The sequence below is a fragment of the Coffea eugenioides genome, chromosome 2 (assembly GCF_003713205.1).
Source record: "Coffea eugenioides isolate CCC68of chromosome 2, Ceug_1.0, whole genome shotgun sequence".
NCBI classification, from domain to species: Eukaryota; Viridiplantae; Streptophyta; class Magnoliopsida; order Gentianales; family Rubiaceae; genus Coffea; species Coffea eugenioides.
In genome coordinates this window covers 78,960,187-78,981,533 of record NC_040036.1, presented here as the reverse complement: position 1 = coordinate 78,981,533, position 21,347 = coordinate 78,960,187, and the positions used below count along the sequence as shown (strand labels likewise).

General features: G+C 38.1%; 3 protein-coding genes across 4 annotated transcripts; 1 reads left to right on the top strand and 2 right to left on the bottom strand.

Moving 5' to 3' along the window:
- Nucleotides 1-195: 195 nt before the first annotated feature.
- Nucleotides 196-11,243, bottom strand: LOC113762857. The gene is made up of 9 exons (XM_027306474.1): nucleotides 10,226-11,243; nucleotides 8,828-9,016; nucleotides 7,944-8,036; nucleotides 7,622-7,804; nucleotides 7,441-7,543; nucleotides 7,163-7,348; nucleotides 2,999-5,457; nucleotides 1,478-2,067; nucleotides 196-821 (listed from the first exon to the last, which is right to left on the bottom strand). Exons 1-9 carry the CDS (start codon nucleotides 10,451-10,453, stop codon nucleotides 812-814), a joined length of 4,041 nt encoding a protein of 1,346 aa, XP_027162275.1. The 5' UTR covers nucleotides 10,454-11,243; the 3' UTR covers nucleotides 196-811.
- Nucleotides 11,244-13,549: 2,306 nt separating this feature from the next.
- On the top strand, nucleotides 13,550-15,907 carry LOC113762859 (zinc finger CCCH domain-containing protein 1-like). 2 transcript variants are annotated; one of them, XM_027306476.1, is made up of 3 exons: nucleotides 13,550-13,871; nucleotides 14,731-15,383; nucleotides 15,643-15,907. In XM_027306476.1, the coding sequence occupies exons 2-3, from the start codon at nucleotides 15,121-15,123 to the stop codon at nucleotides 15,734-15,736; spliced, it is 357 nt and encodes a 118-aa protein (XP_027162277.1). In that variant the 5' UTR covers nucleotides 13,550-13,871; nucleotides 14,731-15,120; the 3' UTR covers nucleotides 15,737-15,907. The 2 variants fall into 2 exon arrangements, 1 of the variants encoding a protein (XP_027162277.1); XR_003467272.1 differs by lacking the exon at nucleotides 13,550-13,871 and having other exon boundaries at nucleotides 14,462-15,379.
- Nucleotides 15,908-16,892: 985 nt separating this feature from the next.
- On the bottom strand, nucleotides 16,893-20,071 carry LOC113760357 (phospholipase A1 PLIP1, chloroplastic). The gene is made up of 6 exons (XM_027302906.1): nucleotides 19,923-20,071; nucleotides 19,118-19,805; nucleotides 18,327-18,854; nucleotides 18,036-18,095; nucleotides 17,527-17,943; nucleotides 16,893-17,337 (listed from the first exon to the last, which is right to left on the bottom strand). The coding sequence occupies exons 1-6, from the start codon at nucleotides 20,069-20,071 to the stop codon at nucleotides 16,921-16,923; spliced, it is 2,259 nt and encodes a 752-aa protein (XP_027158707.1). The 3' UTR covers nucleotides 16,893-16,920.
- Nucleotides 20,072-21,347: the final 1,276 nt, after the last annotated feature.

Below are 21,347 nucleotides of genomic sequence, written 5' to 3'. Positions count from 1 at the left end.
CGTCTAACCAGAACGGAAGAAAATCAACCGTTCCTGACCTTTTCCCTTTTCACGCTGGTTACCATTTCCTTTTATTCATTCATAGACCATAATATGCTGCTGAAAATAAAAAGGGCATTTTATTCCATGCCCTATATTTTCTTTTTTTTTTTTAAGAACATTAGACAGAAGATCCGTTAAAATAGTACGCTGCTATAAGACATAAAAAATAATAGACCTTTTTTTTTTTTTTAAACTTGTCATTGCCATTCAGGTTACTACACTGTTATACATCCAGATGGTGGATGAAACTAGTACAAGCAACTGATCATTAGAACCTAGAAGGATCTATGGGGAACGGTGTCCCATCATTGACAAAACTACTATATATCAGAGTAAAAAATTCTAATTTTTTTTTCTTTTTTAACCTCAAAAAGGCTCTACTTTCATGAAAGTACAGTATGTAACTTCCTAATAGAAGGAAAAGGTGGGGAATAAAATTCCAATGTGAGTCCTACTACTTCCTCCTGCTGTGCTTCCTTATCTTTTGTAGATGGCCGCAGTTAGAATATGACTTGATAGAGATTACATACAGGAACTACTGAGACCTAAAGAGGAGACCAATCAAGAACTAACTTGAAAAGAAAACAACCAATATCAATATGCACCCACCAGATCCTTCACGCATGGTCATGGTGACACTCACTACATTTCCCTGATTTCTGGGATGGCACTTTGCTACGGCTCCACCGTCCTCCTCTACATGGTTCAACAATAGAGGAAAATCTTAATAGTTCCTTCCAAGGCAGCTCCTTTCAGCCTGGCAAGCTATTTAAGTCCTCCTGTTAATAAGATGATATATGTATGTTACAGAATGTAGTGACACACACCTAACCAACAACCCCAAAAAAAGAAAAGAAAAGAAACAAAAAAGAAGCAGAGATCACCAGTGATCGGTCATACGAAATACACGTGAATCCAACCATGCAAAAACAATTGTTATAATGCATGCTCGTTGCAAAAGCTCCACAACGAATTAGCTATCATAAGGGCAAAGGTCAAAGAATGATTGCCTCGTCTCAGAGTAACAAAAAGGGAATAATATATCCAAAGATTCCTAGACCAATGTAACAATCAGGTGAATAATCTACACATTTTTCAGTTAAACAGTCAGCCAACATGAGGCACTTCTCTGGGCTAAAACCATCCTATCAGAGGAATTATTAGATATCATCATAAAGGTTTCAATTTCCCGGAGAATAATTATTATATGAGCATGCCACACCATTTCGATCCACGAAGCAAAAAACATAGTGCACTTGATTTATTACAAGTATTTACATCTGTAAACATGACCACTGTAACCAGAAAACCAGGGACATACAAATCACACAATCCAAATTGAAACTAAATATAACAGTGTTACATATTCTTCAACTCTCAAATCAACCACAAGAATCCCTCGGCTCATAACGAAAACAGAAGTTAGAAAAATTACCTGTGATGATGAGGCGAGGATGGATGATCTGGTGAAGACCTTTGACCAGAGCCTCCACGAAACCTATGATCATCATATGCTCCTCTAGCTCTGGTTCCTTCACTTAAATGTGGTTGTTCATTCATACCAGAAAAGCCTATTGGACCAAGAGACCCAAACTCTAGCTGTTCACCACGCGACCCAAAACTAGCATTATGATCAAAAGGATACAGCATAACCACCGGTGGAACAGCAGGTCCATTTGAAGATACTCCACTAGGATCCATCTGTGGTAACTGATACATGCTGTAAGTCACATTAGCAGGACCATTCTGGCTAGAGTTAGAACGCAAGGGACCATTCTGATAAGAAGACAAGGACTCATGTCTATACGCTGGCCAAGATCGATCTGCCCGGTTGTCACTGGAAGAGAAACGATCCAATCTTGAGTTTGACTTCTCAGTTTGGTTGCGATTGTGACTGCGGCCGGCAGCTCTTGATTTAGAATTCCCATTCCAGTTCCCTTCTCTGTCACCATAGCTATCACTTCTTTCATAGTTGTAATTCCCTCTCCTGCCACCAGAAGAGTGGCGATCCCTCATGGAAACCTTCTGAAGAATAGCAAAGTAGAAAAGTCATGCACACAGTTGATGGGTGAAAAGGGAGTCAGTAATGAAGCAACAAAAATGAACCACCAGCAATAGTAAGACAAAAACTTGACATAACTCCGCCTAGCCAGAAGAAGAGAGGCAATATAGATTTTGCAAATATTAATGAAGAAACCCTTGTTTGACAACAATTTCTAATGAAACTCTACAAGTAAGATGATACTCCTACCATATGTCTAGACAAGTACCATTGAGGCTCCAACACTATCGACTTCTTGCATTCATTACACCAATCAATTTAAGGCTAGCATAACCAATTTCTAAGTACATGCTCACCAAAATACAGCCTCCCTTCTTTTTATATATAATATCATCAACATCATAGTTCAATCGACTACTTATGTGTTAAAGGAAACCAAATTCAGCTAAGACAAAAGTATTAAACATTCAATACAAGATGATATCATAGTAACTGTCACGATGACTCTCTCTTAAAATTCCAAATTAACCAATTGATTTTTCAATAAAACCCTTCCAAATAGGCCCAGCAAATAAGCCATTTTCATGAAGGGAGACGCATAAATGGTCATTGCCTTGAAAGACTAGTATGATCCAACTAAGTGAGGCTACTTGAAGATGCAGAATATATACAGCACATAGACCTAAGTAACCTGTGTCCACAGACACTTCAACAGAAACAAGATTCTGCCACTAAGAAGTCCTAGAAAGACAACCTTGGGTTGATAGTGTAAACCCATACCGCTGTTGCTAGAAAATACCCTGTTTCATGTTCTCATATGTTTGCTTCACTATCCATGCATACTAATTAATAAGTAGCCAAATTTTGGAAACAAAAAGGGACAAATAACAACAATAAGCAGCTGAAATCTTTAAAGGAATGATGAAGAACTTGTTCAACAAAAATCCAACTTACAGGGTTTGGCAGATAAGTCCCAGTCCCACTTCGATATCTGGGCATGTCCTCAACATAATGTTGATAGACATTAGGAGGTCTATTTGAAACAGACTGTAAAGGAGAAACTGGAACCAGCCGAGGACCATAACCCATCAACTGAGTGAAGAGGTTGGCCGAAAGAGGTCTCCCAGGACCATCCCAAGGGAAACGACCTTGAAGATACATAGGTGGCACCATCACTGGAGAGGGATAAATAAGAGGCCCAGGGTACCTAGGATTTTGGCAGAACCTACCATATTGCAGATTCTGCCAATGGCTGGCAAAGTCACTGTTGAGTATATCAGGCTTGTGCTCATCAGATGTCTCGATGGCAGTAGGCACTCTGAAGGAAGTAGAAGAATTTACATCTTCAGACTGATCAAGACCCTCAATTGTGTCAAAATGCTGCACAGAATCATTGTTCTCCAAGACCCCCTCTCCTCCAAAATGGCTTGTCGATGTATCAGAAGCTCCAGTTTCAGGAGGGATATTGTATACTGGAAGCATAGTTAGAAAAGGAACTGGAGGTCCCGTGGGATAAAATGCAATTACACCAGAATTGTCAGTCATCCTTTGCCGAGATCCAGGACCTAAGAGCATTGGTGCAATAGGTGCCACTGAATCTGATCCACTTGCCTGGGAAACTTCATAACCAGGCATGTGATGCCTAGGGCCATGCAGGGAAGCAACAGATTGAGCCCCTAGACTTCTCTCAGTCAATTCAGCACCCACAATTGATTGTGGGTTCCAATCTTGATCTTCATCTTCAGCGTGATTATGTACACGTTCAGAAATAATCTTACCTTTTCCATATCCAGCAGTTGAATCTCCAGCAACAACTTTCTTTCCTCGTCTCTCTCTTGTTGATTTTGACACCTTACTTGCTGATCCATCCCAAGAACTCTCAGATGAGGTTCTACTTCTAACAGAATTACTATGAGCAGCAGAAGAAAACCTCGAACTTGCCGATCTCTCTTCAGAGTAAATTTCACTTCCTCTGTTCTCTTGAAACTGAGAGTTATCCGGATGATCTTCCAGCAGAGGTCCACGTTTTTCCTTGTTATGCTTCTGTTGTGCCATCATAGAACCTCCAGCACCACTTACCCAAGGAGAGGAAACAAAGTTAAAACCTGACAGAGTCGAGTGTTGCTTGTCATCTGACTGCAGCAACTCTAGATTAACATTGTCAGGCTCAAATCCAGCTGAGGAACCTATTTCCTGATCCTGCCAGAAATCATTTTCTGCCTCCCCAGAGTTCATCTCTATGGAACCAAAATTCTCACTGCTTCGGTCAATTGCCTCTTCTGAGTTTGCACTCAACCCCATTCCTGGAAAGTAATGTGTTAGCGGTGGAGAGACCAACCCATGTGGAAATTGCATGCTCGAGAAAGAGGGATCAATCAATGGAATATTAGCAGGAACCAATCCAGACATATTTCTCTGAGTATATCCCATTGAGGCTAGAAAGGACGGGGAAATTGGGAAAGGTAGCTGAGCTGAGGACAAATTAAATGGCAGGGGAACTTGACCATTAAAACCATGAAGTGAAGTAGATGCCATCATATTCACAAGATCTTGCTCCTCTTGATGCATCCCCTGGGTTCCAATATTGGAGGAAAGTTCTTCATTTGAAGTATCAAAACCAGAATCATGCACATAGCTATTTGAGCCACTCACTGAGTCAGCCGTAGCATCAAGACTGTGATAAGATGGGACATGCCTGACAGATGAGGACTCATCAGAAGATCGGCCACTATGGCTGGCCAAACTTTCAGATCCAGGGTTCTTCCTCCTGTTACTACCATCCAGCCTTGTGGAAGTAACATGCACTTTTGCACTCTCAGGTGCTCTATTCCGCCTCAGTTGAGAGGAAACATCACCATATGTCTCAGTCAGCTCAGGGCTAGAGGATGTTCTGGCCAACATAACTCTTCCGGGAATGTCATTTACCAACTGATCAGATTTGATATTTCTCTGACCTTTTTCAGAATGCTCAACCTGATTAGAAGTAGATTCTCTTGCATGATCAGCCACCCTTGAGCTGTTTAAATTTCCATGATTCTTTTGCCTTTGACTATATGAAGCAGAAGAGTTGTTCATTCTGGATATGCTTCCAGAAGAGTATTTACCATGTTGGGGAGCATTAAAATGAGTTTGGGTCTCCTCTACATCCACCTCATCAGCTGAAACTTTATCATTCATTTTCTTCACTCTTGTGTTACTCATAGTATTCTCAGGCTCAGATAGGTTAATTTCCAATTTCGGCCGCAATAAATCATTTACTGGAGCATCAGGCCGATGGCCACTGCCATGTCTGTCCCATGTATTCATGAAAAACTGATTGACTTCAAAAATTACGTTTTCTTTGGGACATTCAAGTAATCTAGCCAATCTTTTAGCACCAAATGCAAACGCACTGCGAATTCGAAAGAAATTACCTTGGAAAAAAAAGTTAAAGAAATCAGAGAAAAGATTGAATGAGAGAATAACCAGAATCAACTACCAAAATATAATTATTTGCTAATTTTAGATAAGAACATTTCCTAAAGAAGTAATTTTTACATTTCAGATCTACAAGAATAAACATTTTAACCATATCAAACAAAATAAAAAGTTTATTGTCGTATCAAGAGAAACAATTATTTTTCACCAGCATAAATCACTTAAGGAAAAGAGTTCAACGATGCCATAGAGCTAACCAATCAATAATAGTCTATGCTTGTAAGAGACGAAACTGAAGGAAGGAACATATGAGTGTAATATTAATCCTTCAATTATCATGAAGAGACAGAAGTTATTATCTATTTTTTTTCCCCTACGAAAAGGCCTCAAAGTTCATTTCTGGTGTCCAAAGATTAATCAAACTAGATTTAGTAGCTTTTTAATCCATGGCAAATTATTCCTCATGGTCCATGAAGGAGAGAACAAAAAAAAAAAACTTCCAACCCCATTCTCATGCTACAACGCAGGGAAGGACCCAAGACCTGCTACATGGCCTTAAGCTTATAATTTTACTAAGGAAGAATAAAAAAGATAGACTTTGAAAGTTCCAGTTACCCAATAGATAAGAGAACAGGCAAGCAATTTGTAGAGGACTGAGATGTTTAAAGCAAATGGTTTTCAATTGTCAACACAAAGATGGACTGCTTGTACAGAAGCATAGTCATTGGCTAAAAATTCTGCATCCAGATGCCTAAAACCCAAGCCTACTGCACTTGTAAGATATTCCATAACAAACTCATTAAAACTAACCACCACCAACCACCCCCCCCCCAAACCACAACACACACAAAAAAAAAAAAAGCACACACACAAGGGCAAAAAAACCTACATTGCTTAGACAAGCTAGTTATTCTTATTTAAAAAATTCAAGTTTTCTCAACAGGCAATATCATTCTAGTTCATTTTAATTTGAAATGCAAAAGGCAAAACAAAAAACTCTCTGCGTAAAGGACCTTGAAAGTATTATCTAACACTGCTTTAGCATTTTAAAACTTCCACGAAGAAAATAACCTTTCAACTAACTGAAAAGATTTTTCAGATATTCACCTTTTCCAAACAGCTTTAAGAGACTAAAGTAAGTATAAGGCCGAGGAGAAATATTTATAATCTAAGAGGTGATTGGTCCAGCATGCAAGAACAGCTTATCTAAATCAAATCCACACAAAAAACTAATTGCTGAAGGTATCAAGCCAATCACACTAGAGGGCTAGCTGCTTACTGTAACCTACTTAACCATCATCCTTACACGAGAAAAATACAGAAGCAAATTTTTTGGGGTGGTACAATAAGTTAATGGATATTAAGAGCCTAAAGACAGATAATGAACCAAATATTTACCATGATGAGAGAGAGAGAGAGAGAGAGAGAGTTTGGATGAAGGAAAACTTATTTAAGACCATCAAAGATAAGAACCTTACGACATTACTGGAATAAAATCTGAAAATTGTACTGCTCATTAACTGAATGAGATTTTGTATGCTTTGAGTAGGATATCAAACACATACACACACACACACACCTATATATATATATATAAAAGGTACCTGTCACCAGGGCAAAAACGTGATAAACAAAACAAAAACTAATTAAGAAGTTCAGTCATAGATAGCAACATTAAGGGAAAAAATAGTGCTCAGGTACCTTTACTAACACTACGTCCAAGATTATTGTTTACACGTAAAGGATCTATCACATTGAAATGTTTAGAGACGAAAGGCTGGCCATGGTTTTCCTGCCCACCAGGAAAAACAGCATATACAGAGCTACATGCATCAAGAAACAATTTGCTGAGTAGCAATTCACCACTGTCCTTTCGAGGTGGTTCAGCTGCAACACATTTCCATGAGAAGAATTGGAATTAGCAATTAGACAAGATTGTCGATAAGCCAGTTAACAAGAAGAAATTGATCCATTTATACCAGTTACATCAGGAAGGGAGTTAATCAGTACAGGTCCCCACAAGCTAACACAGAAGTTGTCCCAATCAAAGTTACTAAAGAACTCCAGAAAACGATAAAGGACCTGAAAGATTAAATAAATAGCTTGAGTGGGAAGACAAGAGAGGCTAAATTCCACAGAAATGTATTACCGGATAGCAACCTCAAGTGGTCCAGTAAAGGAATTGTTAAAAACGTGAAATATGTAAAGCACCAAGGTCTCCAGGGCATAAGTTGAGATAAGTCCATGATGAGCACCAAGTATACGACTCTCATAGTAACACCAAGCCTTGATCAATATGATGCTGCGCTTAAACAAGTGATTCTGATTTATCAGATGATCAACCTGCCAAAAAAAAAAACCATCATCAAGTATTTTCTTCCTCAACAAACATAAATATCACATGATCAAAGTCTCGCAACAATGGCACCATAAATATTCTAATTCAAACATGCCACTAGGAACACCATAGGCAAATCCAGACCTCCTCAAGGAAGCAAAGCGTACATAGTCCACCAAGCTGATTAAAAGATATGTCCACAACAATGTTCTCCACAAGGCACTTTATTATTTTAACCTGCAACCCCATGGGAGAAAAAAGACGATATAAAAAATAAAGTTACAGGAAGAAGATAAATAACACAACAACTATCCAATTTAGAATAATACACTGAATGCTAAGTGATCACAACGAAATTCAAATCAACCCCCTGAACAACCCACAAGTGCCCATGAGATTATTGATTTGTAAAGATTAGGGCCAAAAAAAATTTTTTTTTTCAGAATCCATTTTAAGAAAAGTACAAAGGCTGCACAGGTAAAAGCCAAGTCTTATAGTCAGGACTTCAGTCTTAGAAAAGAGGAAGCACCTATAGTATCAAGATGGCAAGCAAGAATGTACTGATTACGAACTTCAAATTCTGTGAAAAGGTGACAAATAAACATTAAGGAAAGAAGAAGGGAATTATAAGAGACTCCTATAACAAAGTAAGGGGTTTCAGGGGGGTCCTGAGAGGTGGCAAACTGCAGCCTTCTTCCGCTAGAAGAAAGCAGAATCACAGAGTAGGGCAGCCAACCTTACACTTCAGCCACAAGCCATAACAAAGCTTACCTTCTCTGATTGTAGGAAGCATTAATGTTAACTATTTCTCTCAGAAGGAGAACAATATCAGGCAAGTTGATTCTACTACATGTGAAAGTGATGGTAAAAAAAAACCAGGCAGCAACATATCAAAATGCTAAAGGACATCTATAACATCTTACAGAAGCAGAATGCCTGATATTCTCAAGACTAAGCAACAGATATATAGCAAAATTCAAGGGGCGCAAAATTTAAAACTGATAAACTACAATGCACATAACACATACTTCAGCCTGAATATACTGAACCTCCTTCACATGAAATTCAGCGTGCTCATTCTTCTCCTCATTCTCTAGCATATCGCGCACCTGATTGGCCCATGAGTCTTTCAGACTTTGATTATTACTAAAAGCAGTTAAATCGATGTCTCCATCCGGTAGATAAGTCTTCAAGGGTACAGAGCCAAAAGTAAAAACCTATATATGGGCAAAATGCATAAGATAGTATATCAAAAAATGATCAAACATAATTGACAAGAAGTCCAAAAAGATAACTGACAGTAAAAGAGAAGTGCACATATATCCATCCATAAAACCGGATAAAAGAAATTCCTCTCATCCATTTTTTGGATACAGGTTTTATGGGAAGAGCAATTGAGTTTGTCAGTATAAGTACATCCAAGCACAGCAATTCCACATGGTCATTCAACACAAATATCAGAAGGAAAAGTTTCTTTCACTTTTCAAGCAACATAATTGGAAATTCTTTTACTTAAAATATAAAATTCCACGAGTGGCGCTATATTTTGGGGCTCCAAAATGGGATCAGAAAGAAGGTCACCAACTGTTGCCTATTAGCAAATTTTTCTACAGATTCAGCAGCACAAAAAGACATGTCATTGTTTTCACCATGTCTACAGCACTCCACCTTCTCATTGTGGGTAAACTTGTGCGGAAGTGATCTTCAACTGCACGCATTTACTTATTCACGTTGGATGATTGTTTGCAACTATAACCATAAAATGCTAGTAGCCTTATCTTGGAAAACTTTTCAATGTTAAATTCCATTCTTATTTTGCAGAATGGGATAGACAACTCAGCCATGAAAGCTTAAGAAACCATTCTAGAGCATGATGTTTGTTTCGTCCAAGGAAAAGAAAAACCTCCATCTTTACAACTTAAAAAAATTGACAAGGAATGTACAATCCTTGATATCTGGATGATTGTTTCACAAAAATGGAGTAGAAATCAGGCACCACTTCACAATCACTTGGAAATCTAAAGAAGTACTAGTTACTTAATTTTCTTGTTCATTCAAGTGACAAGTACCTTAGAGCTTGATAGACTACGAGCTTTCCAAATGAGAAGTAATTAGCTTAAAGTTCTAGAAAATCATCAAGAGAAACTAAGAGAACACATCTGAAACTACAGGTTCATCATTCTGTTCGAGATCATGCATGGTGGAAGACACTAAAAGCGTGGTCCTCTAATAATACATGCATGAAGCACATATACAAAACCATAAATATTTCCTTCTACCATTCCTATATTAATGCCATTTCCTAACAGTGCGCAGAAAAGCAGTAACATAGCAGCTAACAGCACGTAATGGTAAGAAAACACAAAACAAATTTTCTTAAGTAATAGTACCGCAAACAACTAAATATTAAACCGGGAATCAACAACCTGACACGGGAAGCACTTCACGATGAGCCGCTGCACATAATCTGCAACAGCATTTCTGCGCTCCTCGGATGGCTGGTTTGGCTGAATGCAGGTAATAAGCTCTGCAGTTCTTTCCTCTGCCCTTAACCATCTCTCTGAGTCCAGGAGGCGAGCCACCGGTTCTGCATTGGGCAATAGCCCGTTCGGCAATAGCCCACTAGGCTCTGGCCATTCCTCATGTTCTCCCATACACTATAACTTTTGTTAAATACCACAAAAAAAATTCAATCTTTAAAATCTTTTTGATCAAACCCCAACTCAAGTTTTCAACTTTCCTTTCCAGACACCCCGCAGAAAAGGAACCCCACTTTCGTATCTCAAGTCAAGATAACCAGAAAAGAAGTTTCACTCGCCAGCCGTATATTCGTCCAGTAAATATCCTGAGCCAACTATAGAATGGATAAAAACCCTAAAAAACACTGAAGCAGTGAACTTTATAGATGGAACAACGACGTTAAAAACTTAAATTCAACAATCAGATGTCCATGACATGGAAAAATCACCAGAAACTTGTATTTCTCAATAGGATATCTGTAATTTGCCCGGAAGGAACAAAAAGACCGAAACAGAGAGGCAATCCTAATACCTAAGAGGAGGAACTGATCAGAAAAATCAAAAATTAAATACAAAACACTGAAACATAAAGCCTTTCAAGAAGCTGTCGCGGGCAAGAAATAAATCAGAGCAATGGTGCCGGAATCTGAGAGAACCCCCAACACAAAGAAAAAAGCAAAACACCAAAAGAAAGAAAACAAAAAAAAAGGGGAAAAAGAGAAAAAGGCCCAATTCTTTTCCTAGCTTTTTTGGTTCCTTTTGCTGAATAATCAAGATAGACGGGAATAAAGGATTGACTAATAAAATGAGTGAAGAAGGAGTAAAGGGATCGTGAATTTCTAGAAAAATAAGAGAAGAGAGAAGGCAAGGCAAGGGGGAAAATTTGGGCAGTGGCTTCTATTTTGGGAGTGTTTGTGAATTGGGAGGCAGTGATTTTTAAGGGAAATCGGAATCCAGGGGGGGAAAATAATTACTAGACTGTTAAGTATAAGATTAGAGAATAGTAAAATCCATCAGAAAATAAAAAAGAAAAAGGAAAACGAGAAGGAGAAATTAGTTTGACGTTGTTTGGGAAGAAGATTATACTACTCTACTCTCTACTAGGACTTGGGAAGTTGGGAAGAAGACAAGTTTTTGAAGTTATTCTGCAATTGTTTGTTTTGTATCAAAAAAAGGGGGGGGGGGGGGGGGGGGAATACAATAATTCAATTTTGCCTTTTTGTTTTCCTCGCGTGGAAATGCTTAGGCTTTATTTGAATTGTCGGTTTTCGTCGAAAAATTACGTTATTTTCCGTTATCACATTTCTTTATTACCTTTTTCCCTCACATACATCAAATCGTTATAGTAATTTTTTCATGAAAAATGCAATCCAAACACACCCTTAGATAGAGAGACTAAGGCATGGGGCATTTTACAGATTTTCTGTGGAAAAAATTAAATTGCCATTTTTCGTAGAAAACTTAAGAAAAAGATTAAGCAATAGATACTACCACTAATTGCTTTTTCAAATGCTTAGGAAAATTTAATAGAAATGATGATGACGATGATGAGATGAAGAGGGGATCTCGAAAAGAAAAGAGGGGATTGGAGGGTTGGGGTGGGGCCGGTGGGGGCAGAAGAAAAGCAAGAAAAATTTTTTTTGTGTAAGTAATTCCTGCCTGACGGTCTTAATTGACCTTCATCGATGGAGTCTGTACTCACATCGAACCCCCTCCCCTTCCCCTTAGACTAGGCTAGATTAGATTATAGGACATCTATCGTTTCAATAAAAAAAAAAAAATAGCGATGCCTTTGTTGAGCTGGTTTTATTATTTGTTTGGATTGTAAATTATTTGAGATATTTTTACTATAGCATTTATTTGTGATGTGACGTATGTGAGATAAAAAGATAATTGAAAAGATAAAAAAATATATTAAAAATTATAATGATGATGTAAGCAAATATATTTAAAAAATAATCAGCTGTCCAAACAAACCTAATTGTCTTATTGGATTGTTGTTTTTTATATATATAAAAGAAAAACTGTGTAAAATATCTCTATCCAGGATGCGTAGGCACCTCACGCGCGATAGTCACTTGGCCCAAAAACATTTTAAAAAGTTTTAGTGTTAGTTGTGTCTAGAGCCCTAAGGTGGTCGTTGTTTTGGGCCTTTGGGCCTCATTCTGAAACCCCGGCCAGACTCATGCCCACACGGCTCCAAGTGGCAGTAGGTTCGACAAAATGTAGTGATCTTTTCTTTTATTGACGCCACTCCAATTTCCAAAATTCTGAAACGTTTCTTGCGTATATTAAAAAGTGCACTAGTATTATCGTTATGTTTCAAAAATTTCTACAAGGTTTGTTTGGATTATGATTTATTTTCAAAAATTTATTTGTTTGCATCATTAATACATTTTTAATCACTTTTTTTATTTCACACACATCACATTAAAAAAAATGCTACGGTATTTTTTTTCAAAAAATTATCCCAAATAATCTACTATCCAAACAAAAATTTTCTTTAAAGTAGACGCTACAATCTTATTTGGAGTTTATTTGATGTGGAACTAATAGACTCCTCGGTTTTATTTGGAGCATTTACTATTGGATTTATCAAGTAATTAATCCTTACCAAGATAAAGTTCATCGTCCCAAAACATTTTGAAAAGTAAAAATCAATCAAATCTATATTTATATAAATTTGAGAATGGGTTTTTAGTATGGTTAAGTCAAAATGTTTCTAACACTTCATTCTTTTTTTTTTTTTATAGAAATTTATTTTTTTTTAAAATTATTATATATCCTTTCATGTCTTTTGAATTCAAAAAGTAAGAAGCAGCTCCACTCATAGAGGAATTTTGTTTGAAATATATTAATATGAAGGTTTTTTTTATTAATATGAGGTTAAATAGAAAGGAAACATCACCACACCTATTAAATGCAAAAAAGTAAATAATAAATATTTTACCCTTCAACTAAGTAATTTTAACTAAGAGGGCAAATTATATAGAAAATAAAAAAATAATATTCATTGGTCGTGAATTTAAAAATATCAAGAATGATACTATTCATGAAATCTAAATTATGAAATCACTAACTAAAAAATAAAGTACTTCTGGCCTTTAGATATATGAAAATTTTTATTTAAAATCTTTATTTTTAACAAAAAATAATAATAAAAACAACCCCAATTCTACTCAAATCTTCTTGACAACACGGGTTGTACTAATGTCAAGCCCGAAGGCGCGATATGCTGAACAAATTGGAAGTCACGCTTCTTCGCCATCTCCCCAGCAACGGAAACGCCGGACTGAAATTTTGAACTCTCTCAAAGCTTAATAACCATCGCCAGTCCACCGGCTCTCCTCCCGCGTCAATTCACTTCTAGCTCCTCTTCTCTTTCCCTACAACCCCGAAGAACCAGGCTCCGCCGCCATGCCATCGTCGCCAGCGCACGTCATCATCGCCGACATTTACTGAGTCCACTTAAATTCCCGCCTGCCCGGAATTGGTCACTTGGTTCGGGTCAAGTGTTCAATGGCAGACTCTGTCGGACCTCAACAACAGCAATGTTCGATATTTGTTCTTCTTTTGCGATTTCTTTTGCCCATTTAGACCTTAGCTATTAAGTCTGTTGCTAATTTCTATTTCATTGTGATGTATTCTTTCACCTGCTTTCTTGGTTTTCCCTGATTTCTAGGGTTTGGCTTATATGGAGTAATATAATTATAGAAGGTGTGTAAAAGTGACTCCCGAGTGCTGGAATTGATACTCTTTCTCCAGAGCACGTTTGCAGTTTTGCATCTATGCGTAGTGATAGCCTAAAGACTGCATTTTTGCAGCTTGTTTGGAGAGCTGGAAAGTGGAACGTATATTATTTTCACTGTTTTGTTTAATAATTTTGAAAAGTGAGAACACCCGAATTCTCAAATTTTTAGCAATAAGTCATTGTTGTTGACTTCTGCTGTTGCTGACATATTCCTTTGATTCATGATCATGGTAAATATTCTAGTTGTGTGAATTCTGCTTGAAAGCTGGAAATCCGAATATAATCTAGTACTGTTAAGGATCCTTTTCGTTATCTTTTGAAACAAGTCTTCGAGACTCATCATCTCCCTTATCAACTCTTCCTTCCAGTGCTTCCTTTACGTAAACAGAAATTCATGAAAGAAAGTTCTTTCTGAAAGCCAAATGCTGATAGGTTGCTAGTCAGTTGTAATAAGGTCTAGTAAAAGGACTTGTGTATGGAAATGATCCCTCGTCATCCAGGTATCAGGAGTGTATATCATGTAGTATGTGTTTTGTGGTGGTGCTGCTTTTTGTATTTTGTTTTTTCCAAGATTTTCTGTTACTAGCTTGTGTAGTTGTATACTTCTACTATTAATTTTTTACCTTGACATAAAATCATTGACTCATTTATGTGTTTGCAGTTTGTATTTTCTTCAAAAAGCCATCTAAGGGCAAAAACATCAGAGAGCTCTGTAATTTATAAGAAGAAGCCAGCAGCAGCTAACAACAAGTTACACTTCTCTATTGGATCCTCAAAGCGTTCCATTGAGATAGAAACTATTGTAGACTCAAGAACCCCATTTTTTTTGCTTTGAATCTTCTAAAGAAATTCAGGTTCATCATGATGGTAGAGCAACAGCAACATTAGAAACTGAGACTGGGTTCTCAAGAGATGCTCAGGCAATCAGGGAGAGAGTTCTCAAGCAAGCAGAGGAGGGATTGAAAGGAAAAGGCACATCAACTAATGATGAAAAACTGTACAAAGGGATACATGGAGACACTGATTACAAGTCTGGGTTTCGCGAGAACATATGTTCTCCGGTGAGGAAGCTGGTGGCGCACATGGACCCCTTAGAGCATCTGCCCACATTAGAGTATCAGCAAGGTTTGACCATCAACCAGATATCTGCAAGGATTATAAATCTGGATGGCAGCTAGAGAAGAAGTGGGATGAAGCGGAGAGGGTTAGGAAATGGAATTTGGCTTTGGGAATTGATGATGAGGATGAGTGGACCGCTGAGAAGAGTGATGAGGATGAAGATGATTCCTTGCCTTTTGCTTGTTTCATTTGTAGGTAACCTTTTGTGGATCCTGTTGTGACCAAGTGCAAGCACTGCTTTTGTGAGCATTGTGCACTAAAAGTATTAGTTATTCATCTATGTCTTTCTTCTGTTCCAAATTGCTTTCATTTGCTTTTTGTTAAAAAAAAAATGTAAACCCTAGATGCTTGGTTTGACAGAGTTAAATGATTATCTTGTAACGAATACTGCATGTAAACAGCTAGTTCTATGACTTTTAAATATGTTGTTGACCACAATTTTTTGGCTTTGCAGCATCATGCTAGAAACAAGAAGTGTTTCATGTGCAGTCAGCCAACCCTGGGGCTATTCAACACTGCATTTGAGATATGCAGAAAAAGTCAGCTGAAGGGAAATGATGTGACCAAGCCATTTGCCTTGTACATCATGCTTTTATAATAATATGTTCCATGCTTGTATTTTGTTGGATAGCAGACATCACCAATTTACACATGTTTTCTGATACAGTTATTGCTTCTAATAAATGCTGTTTCACAAACCTCTACAATATTCTTGCTGAATAAATGCTCTTGTACAATGATCTCCATTCACTTCCATGTGCATGTGATGCTAATGTAAACTTATACCCCATTACGACGAAATACCCAATTTTTTGCAATATTGAGCTTTTGCAAGAAGTCATGCTTTGAGAAACTGCAAACATCAGTTTTGATGATATTGGAATTTATGCACCATGACAACAAGATGATGATATTGGAATTTATGCATTATGATAACAAGGTTTAGGAAATTTCCTTATCGTTATTGGCGTGAATGTCTTGTTTACTTTATATCTTTGGGTTCTTACTGGGTTTATGTTCAAGTCTATAAGTTTTGAGCCTCAATAATGAATTTGTGTACCAAAATCAAGTTTTTATTCTTTGCCTTCAGGAGTGTATGAACATAACAGCCATAAAGATTCGCCATCTTGTTTACTTTCCTTGAATCTGCCAAGCCATTGCTGTAGTCCTAAAGTGGTGCTATCTCAGGTAGTTAGTTATCTATAAGCCATTCTTTGGGCCTCGTATTGGCTTTGCCATTTGGTAAATTCTTTTCATTGGCAAGTTTTCAAAGCTTTTGGATTTGTATTTCCTGAAGTATGTTTCTGTCTTTTTGGTCATAAGTAGATTGAGAATTGTGGTCCTAGGTGTCCTGCTGATTTGTAAGGTCATAAACTTTTTCCAGTTTAAAAAATGTTGTCATGGTCTCATATAATTTGAGGCATTTTATTAGATTGCCTGTGAGTTAAGGATTTGTTCTTGTTATTATATAAATTGCCTTAATGCCATTACACGCAGTCCATTTGTAATACTGGACTGAAATATGATTTTGGTCTTGGTAACTTATAAATGGCCTTAATGCCATCACATGCAGTCTATTTGTAATATTGGACTGAAAAGGATTTTTCCAACTAACTAGAAGTAACATCTTTTTCTACCTATATTGACATCATTAATGATGCTAGTTACTATAACAATTTGTGCTCTTAATAACAGCCCCTTTTGTGTGCAAAAATAGTTTGTTTAGAAGAACTTAGACACCGGTAGTTGGTTCCTTTGTTGCCAACCTTTCTTCCGAAGTGCAATCATTGCTCCATGTATGGGGAGATTTTGAAGCTAAGAGTTGCCGGAGTAGGTTTCTCTGCTTTCTTGCTTTCCTAATATCCTGCCTTGTGTGTTGCCTGATAACCTTATTCACTGCCTTAAGATAGTTACGGGAGTCATGGTCCCTCAGAATTGTACCTTCAGAACCATAAGCTGTAGGATCACTGAGAGTTTCCAATGGGTGTGGGGTATTTAGAAAGGCCCTGAGAGCACTTGCTACATTAGCAGACTGAGTATTTTTTAATGCATATAGAGCATTGCCTGGAGGGAGCAATGGATGTGGAGGGGATGACATCTCATCTGGTTGGAGAATAAATATTGTACCCATGGGAGAGTATAACAGCTTCTGTACCCAAAAAGAGAAAAAATTTGTTGGTACAGGGGGATAGCATAGTTATAGAAAAGAGTTGGCATTGGAGATCTTAGACATGTTAATGATAGGCTATTATACTTCCATTACCTGTTTCTTTAGGCATATTAACTGAATTGCCTTTTGTAATTCTTTATCTTGAGAGGGAGCCATGAGCATACTTACATTTTTATTTAGACAAGGATGTGAGCGGAAGGTGCTATTCAAGCGCTTTAGGACTTGCGCCACATGGTTTGGATAAACACAGGAGAATGCTCTTGGAACAATATCTCTATGCATGATCACACAATGAACGTGATCTTCATCCAAACCCAGTTTGTGAAGGACCTTCTGGCCACCACAGAACACAAAAGGTGATCCAAAAGTGACAACTGGTAGAAGAGATAAGGGTTTAACAACTTCCCTTGTCAGTAGCATCAAATGGACTAGAAGGGAAAGACTACCACCAAGGGAATGGCCGGTAAATTGAAGCTTTGCTCGATCACCAAATCTTTCCAGGTGCTGAGTAATTTCTGGCATGAATTGCTCATATATTCCCTTCGCAGCTTCATAAATTCCTCTGTGAACCAACACATCTGTTCCCTGCAGTATGCAGTTATCAATTTAAGTACTTGCTTAGCTACAATATAGCCACTTCTTTAGAAATTAGATCTGGATAGGTTTTGTATGTGTACCTCAAAATTAGTTGGTTCAAAGAAGAGATTTGCCTGCCATGACGCCAAGGAGTCTGACCCCTGCAGCTTGCAAGTAAGAGGTTTGTAAAGCTATATGGCATCCTACCTAACCAAGCTTTTGAAGCTATTCGGTTTCCTCTTATGTCAGATAATTAACTCTTTCAGTAACATAATATTGTCCCTGGATAAATCATCATTTTATTCTTTTTTTTTTCCCTCCAACTGTCAGTTGAGGACCTTGAGGTTAATCTAGTGTGTGAGGATGTAATCTTGGATTACTTGAATTGTTACCTGAATGACAAAGCAGCGTGTATAGATGCTCGAGTCATCGCAAACAAACCATTCACAAGGTGAGGAATGAAGTGATTGAAGGTCCCTTGCTGCCTCCTGTTTTTGCTTCTCATCAGCTGCAACCACTGCTGTCATTGATGATGCCGCAACGTAAGCAGCCATCTCCGATTTGTGTATTCCTGGAGGAGTTCCCACTTCTTCCTCTATCTGGTGTTTTCCTTTGGCATGCAGAACTGCATCAGAGATCTCCATCTGGGGTTCAGAACCAATGGATAAAAGGTCTTTGGCACGGGATTGGACGTAAGATGCTGCAGAAGCTGCAATGTCATATGCAACTGATGGGTGAGGGAGATGGTTCTGCCTAGAATTCTGCCTTTTCTCTGTTCCTGATTCTGTAGTTGCTGATGTTTCCAGGGGTACACTAGTTGAATCCTGGTCAAGTTTCATTTTTAGGGCCGCTGCTTCTGCCTTCTTTGTTAAGGAAGAAGTTACAAAGTCTAGGCCATAGCATCTCCTTAGATCGTTGGCCTGCAAATAAATTAAAAAACCGTTGCTTGGTTGGCGTTTTAGTTACGACGCCAATTGATTTGAAATAATATTTATTATGTTGGTCTGCAGATGAACGCAGTAATTGTAAAACCTCATATGGCGGACAGATTGGAGGTGAATTTTGATTCCTATTCAAGTTTTGACAATACAAAGATTGCATCCAATTTAAAAAGAAGCTTCGTGGTTATATCAACCCATGTTTTCTTACCACTGAGAAGTATAAAACCAGTTGATGAACGTACCTTAATCTCTGGGATCACATAGGCCAAGTTGCTCAGAGAAGCCAATTTAGCGAAGAGCTCGGTGTCTGACCAAGAAACATGGCTCATCAACCTCCGGAAGGATTCTGCTTCCACCTTGTCTTCAGCTGCATCATCATCGTATTCCACTTCACAAAAATCCTCAGCTCCATTTCCATCACAATCTTCACTGGCTTCCTGTATGCTGCATTCTTCATCCTTGAGCTGCTTCTGCCTCCATTGCCTCTGAAGTTCAATTATCCTTTCAACCCAGTTGGCTCTCCTCAACTTCTCCCCAACCTTGACCTTATTGCATTCTCGGTCTCTTCCCACCATGTTCTCTTCCACATTTACCGCTTTCTTAGTTAACGGATCAAACAAGAATGATCGAAGAGAACTAGGAATGAGAGAACTCGAAAGCTGGAAATTGAATATGTCCACAGTGAGAGCACTGTCCTTGCGCTTGGGCTCTGTTGTTGATGCCCGCACACGATTGATAGAGCAAGGAAGCTGGTTACAGGAGCATGACCTCCGTAATGTGCTGCTAGCATACGAATGTCTGCTCGAGCTCTGTTGCTGATACGAGCGGAAAAGGCTGCATCTGTTTCTGGTTGAAGTAACCGGGGTGATAGTTATAAACAGCCAAGAGCCAGCCATAACCTCAATCCCACCCTCCCGCGGCCTTGAGAACCTACGAAATCAGGAAACAGCCAGCACATTTTTCTTAGCCTTGAGCATTTTGATTGCATATGAACTTTGGTTTTCTCGGATCATTTCTTGGAAACCGAAGAACGTGAAGCAAGGAAACCTTTTAAAGGGGGAATAATCGACAAAACACACCTTGTTCCCAACGAGACATTCAATATGAGATGCCATTTTATAACCGCAATACGGCTTGAAAAGTTTCAAAATAACCTGAATACCAACCAAATATGTCCATCTGTGTCTGGTTATCATCGTTTAAGGAGACGTCTAGGAACTTTAAACCCAAAATTTACTGCTCTACCAAGGTGGAACACCGTCACTAGGCTGAAGCCCTGAGCAATACTTGAATACATACTCCACCTTGTGGGCTATTCAAGTTTTTGCGTGTCATATTTTGCGGTAAAAGTCCGGTACATTTCTAGCGTTGTCTTTTGTTGTCTTCAAACACTTGAAGCACATTCCTGGACATTGTTTTCCTTTTTCCTTACCATGAAAATGGACAATGACAAACTATTCTTGGAGACATTCAAAAAATCAGAAGACGCTTTTTGTTTGGCTGTTTAGTTTAATGGAGGAGCTCACCTTCACCGTTCTAAACTAGGATGCCGTCGTCAAGACGACCTGAAATGAAAAAGAATTCAAGAGGCCTCAATAGATTAATAGCAAGACAAATATCAAAGTCGAAGTGTGCCTTTCGGATCAAACTCCATGAAAACTTTACTCCATTATTCTTGGACTAGGATATCTAAAAGGAGAAAATTAACAAAGAGAAATGTAAGTTCTATTTCCGGTTGATGCTTCCTTTTCTTTCTCGTCTTTCTTTCTCAGACACATTTTAGTATAACGGCGACAACAAGCATATCTGATTGGAGGTCCAAAACCTGTTTAAGTTTTTTGTTGCTTTCAAGCAAGTTAGGAAACCAGTTTTCCAGCAACAACTTCCGTATCTTCTTAATTCCTTGGAATTTCAGTTTTTTTTTTTCTCCGGTTCATAAATTCCTTGACGTGAGAAGTACTTGATCCAATGTGTGCGGAAAAATATTATGGTAATATTCTGCACCTTGACATAGCTTCCGCCTCTGCCTATGTCCTTCCCACTCCTCAACTACTAAATCTATGTCATGTTCTATTATGGTATACAATTTTTTTGTCGGAACACAACACGGCCACGACAAATCACTTCTGTTATTGGCATGGGGTGATCAATTGATAATTACGACATAATCCAGAAAAAAAAAAAACACGCATACACATTGATGAAATCTATGTCATGTTCCTATATTTTCGAAAACCTATATAGAGCATTGGGTAGGTAGGGATGACAGCAGATTGATTGAGTACCTTTAAGAATCTCTCTTATCAAACTCTAATCGGCATATTTAAGATTTCTATCAAATTATGGGCCAAGTAATCATACAGATCTTAATTTTCATTATCAAACCCTCTTGCTCTCAAGCTATAATTATTTATCAGGTATCTTCTACTCACTAATTTAAATAATTCCAAAAAAAAAAAGATAATTAACTAT

Bases quoted from the DNA above. Each gene is read 5' to 3' on its own strand.
- LOC113762859 (XM_027306476.1), top strand. From the start codon at position 15,121: ATGTTCTCCGGTGAGGAAGCTGGTGGCGCACATGGACCCCTTAGAGCA. The intron at 15,384-15,642 runs GTAACCTTTTGT...TTGGCTTTGCAG, and splicing joins TTTGCTTGTTTCATTTGTAG to CATCATGCTAGAAACAAGAA.
- LOC113762857 (XM_027306474.1), bottom strand. From the start codon at position 10,453: ATGGGAGAACATGAGGAATGGCCAGAGCCTAGTGGGCTATTGCCGAAC. The intron at 8,037-8,827 runs GTATGTGTTATG...ATGGGGTTGCAG, and splicing joins TTCAGTATATTCAGGCTGAA to GTTAAAATAATAAAGTGCCT. The intron at 5,458-7,162 runs GTACCTGAGCAC...TTTTTTTCCAAG, and splicing joins TGGACGTAGTGTTAGTAAAG to GTAATTTCTTTCGAATTCGC.
- LOC113760357 (XM_027302906.1), bottom strand. From the start codon at position 20,071: ATGATAACCAGACACAGATGGACATATTTGGTTGGTATTCAGGTTATT. The intron at 17,944-18,035 runs GTACACATACAA...TGCATACTGCAG, and splicing joins TTGAACCAACTAATTTTGAG to GGAACAGATGTGTTGGTTCA. The intron at 17,338-17,526 runs GTAAGTATGCTC...TTTTGGGTACAG, and splicing joins ATCCTTGTCTAAATAAAAAT to AAGCTGTTATACTCTCCCAT.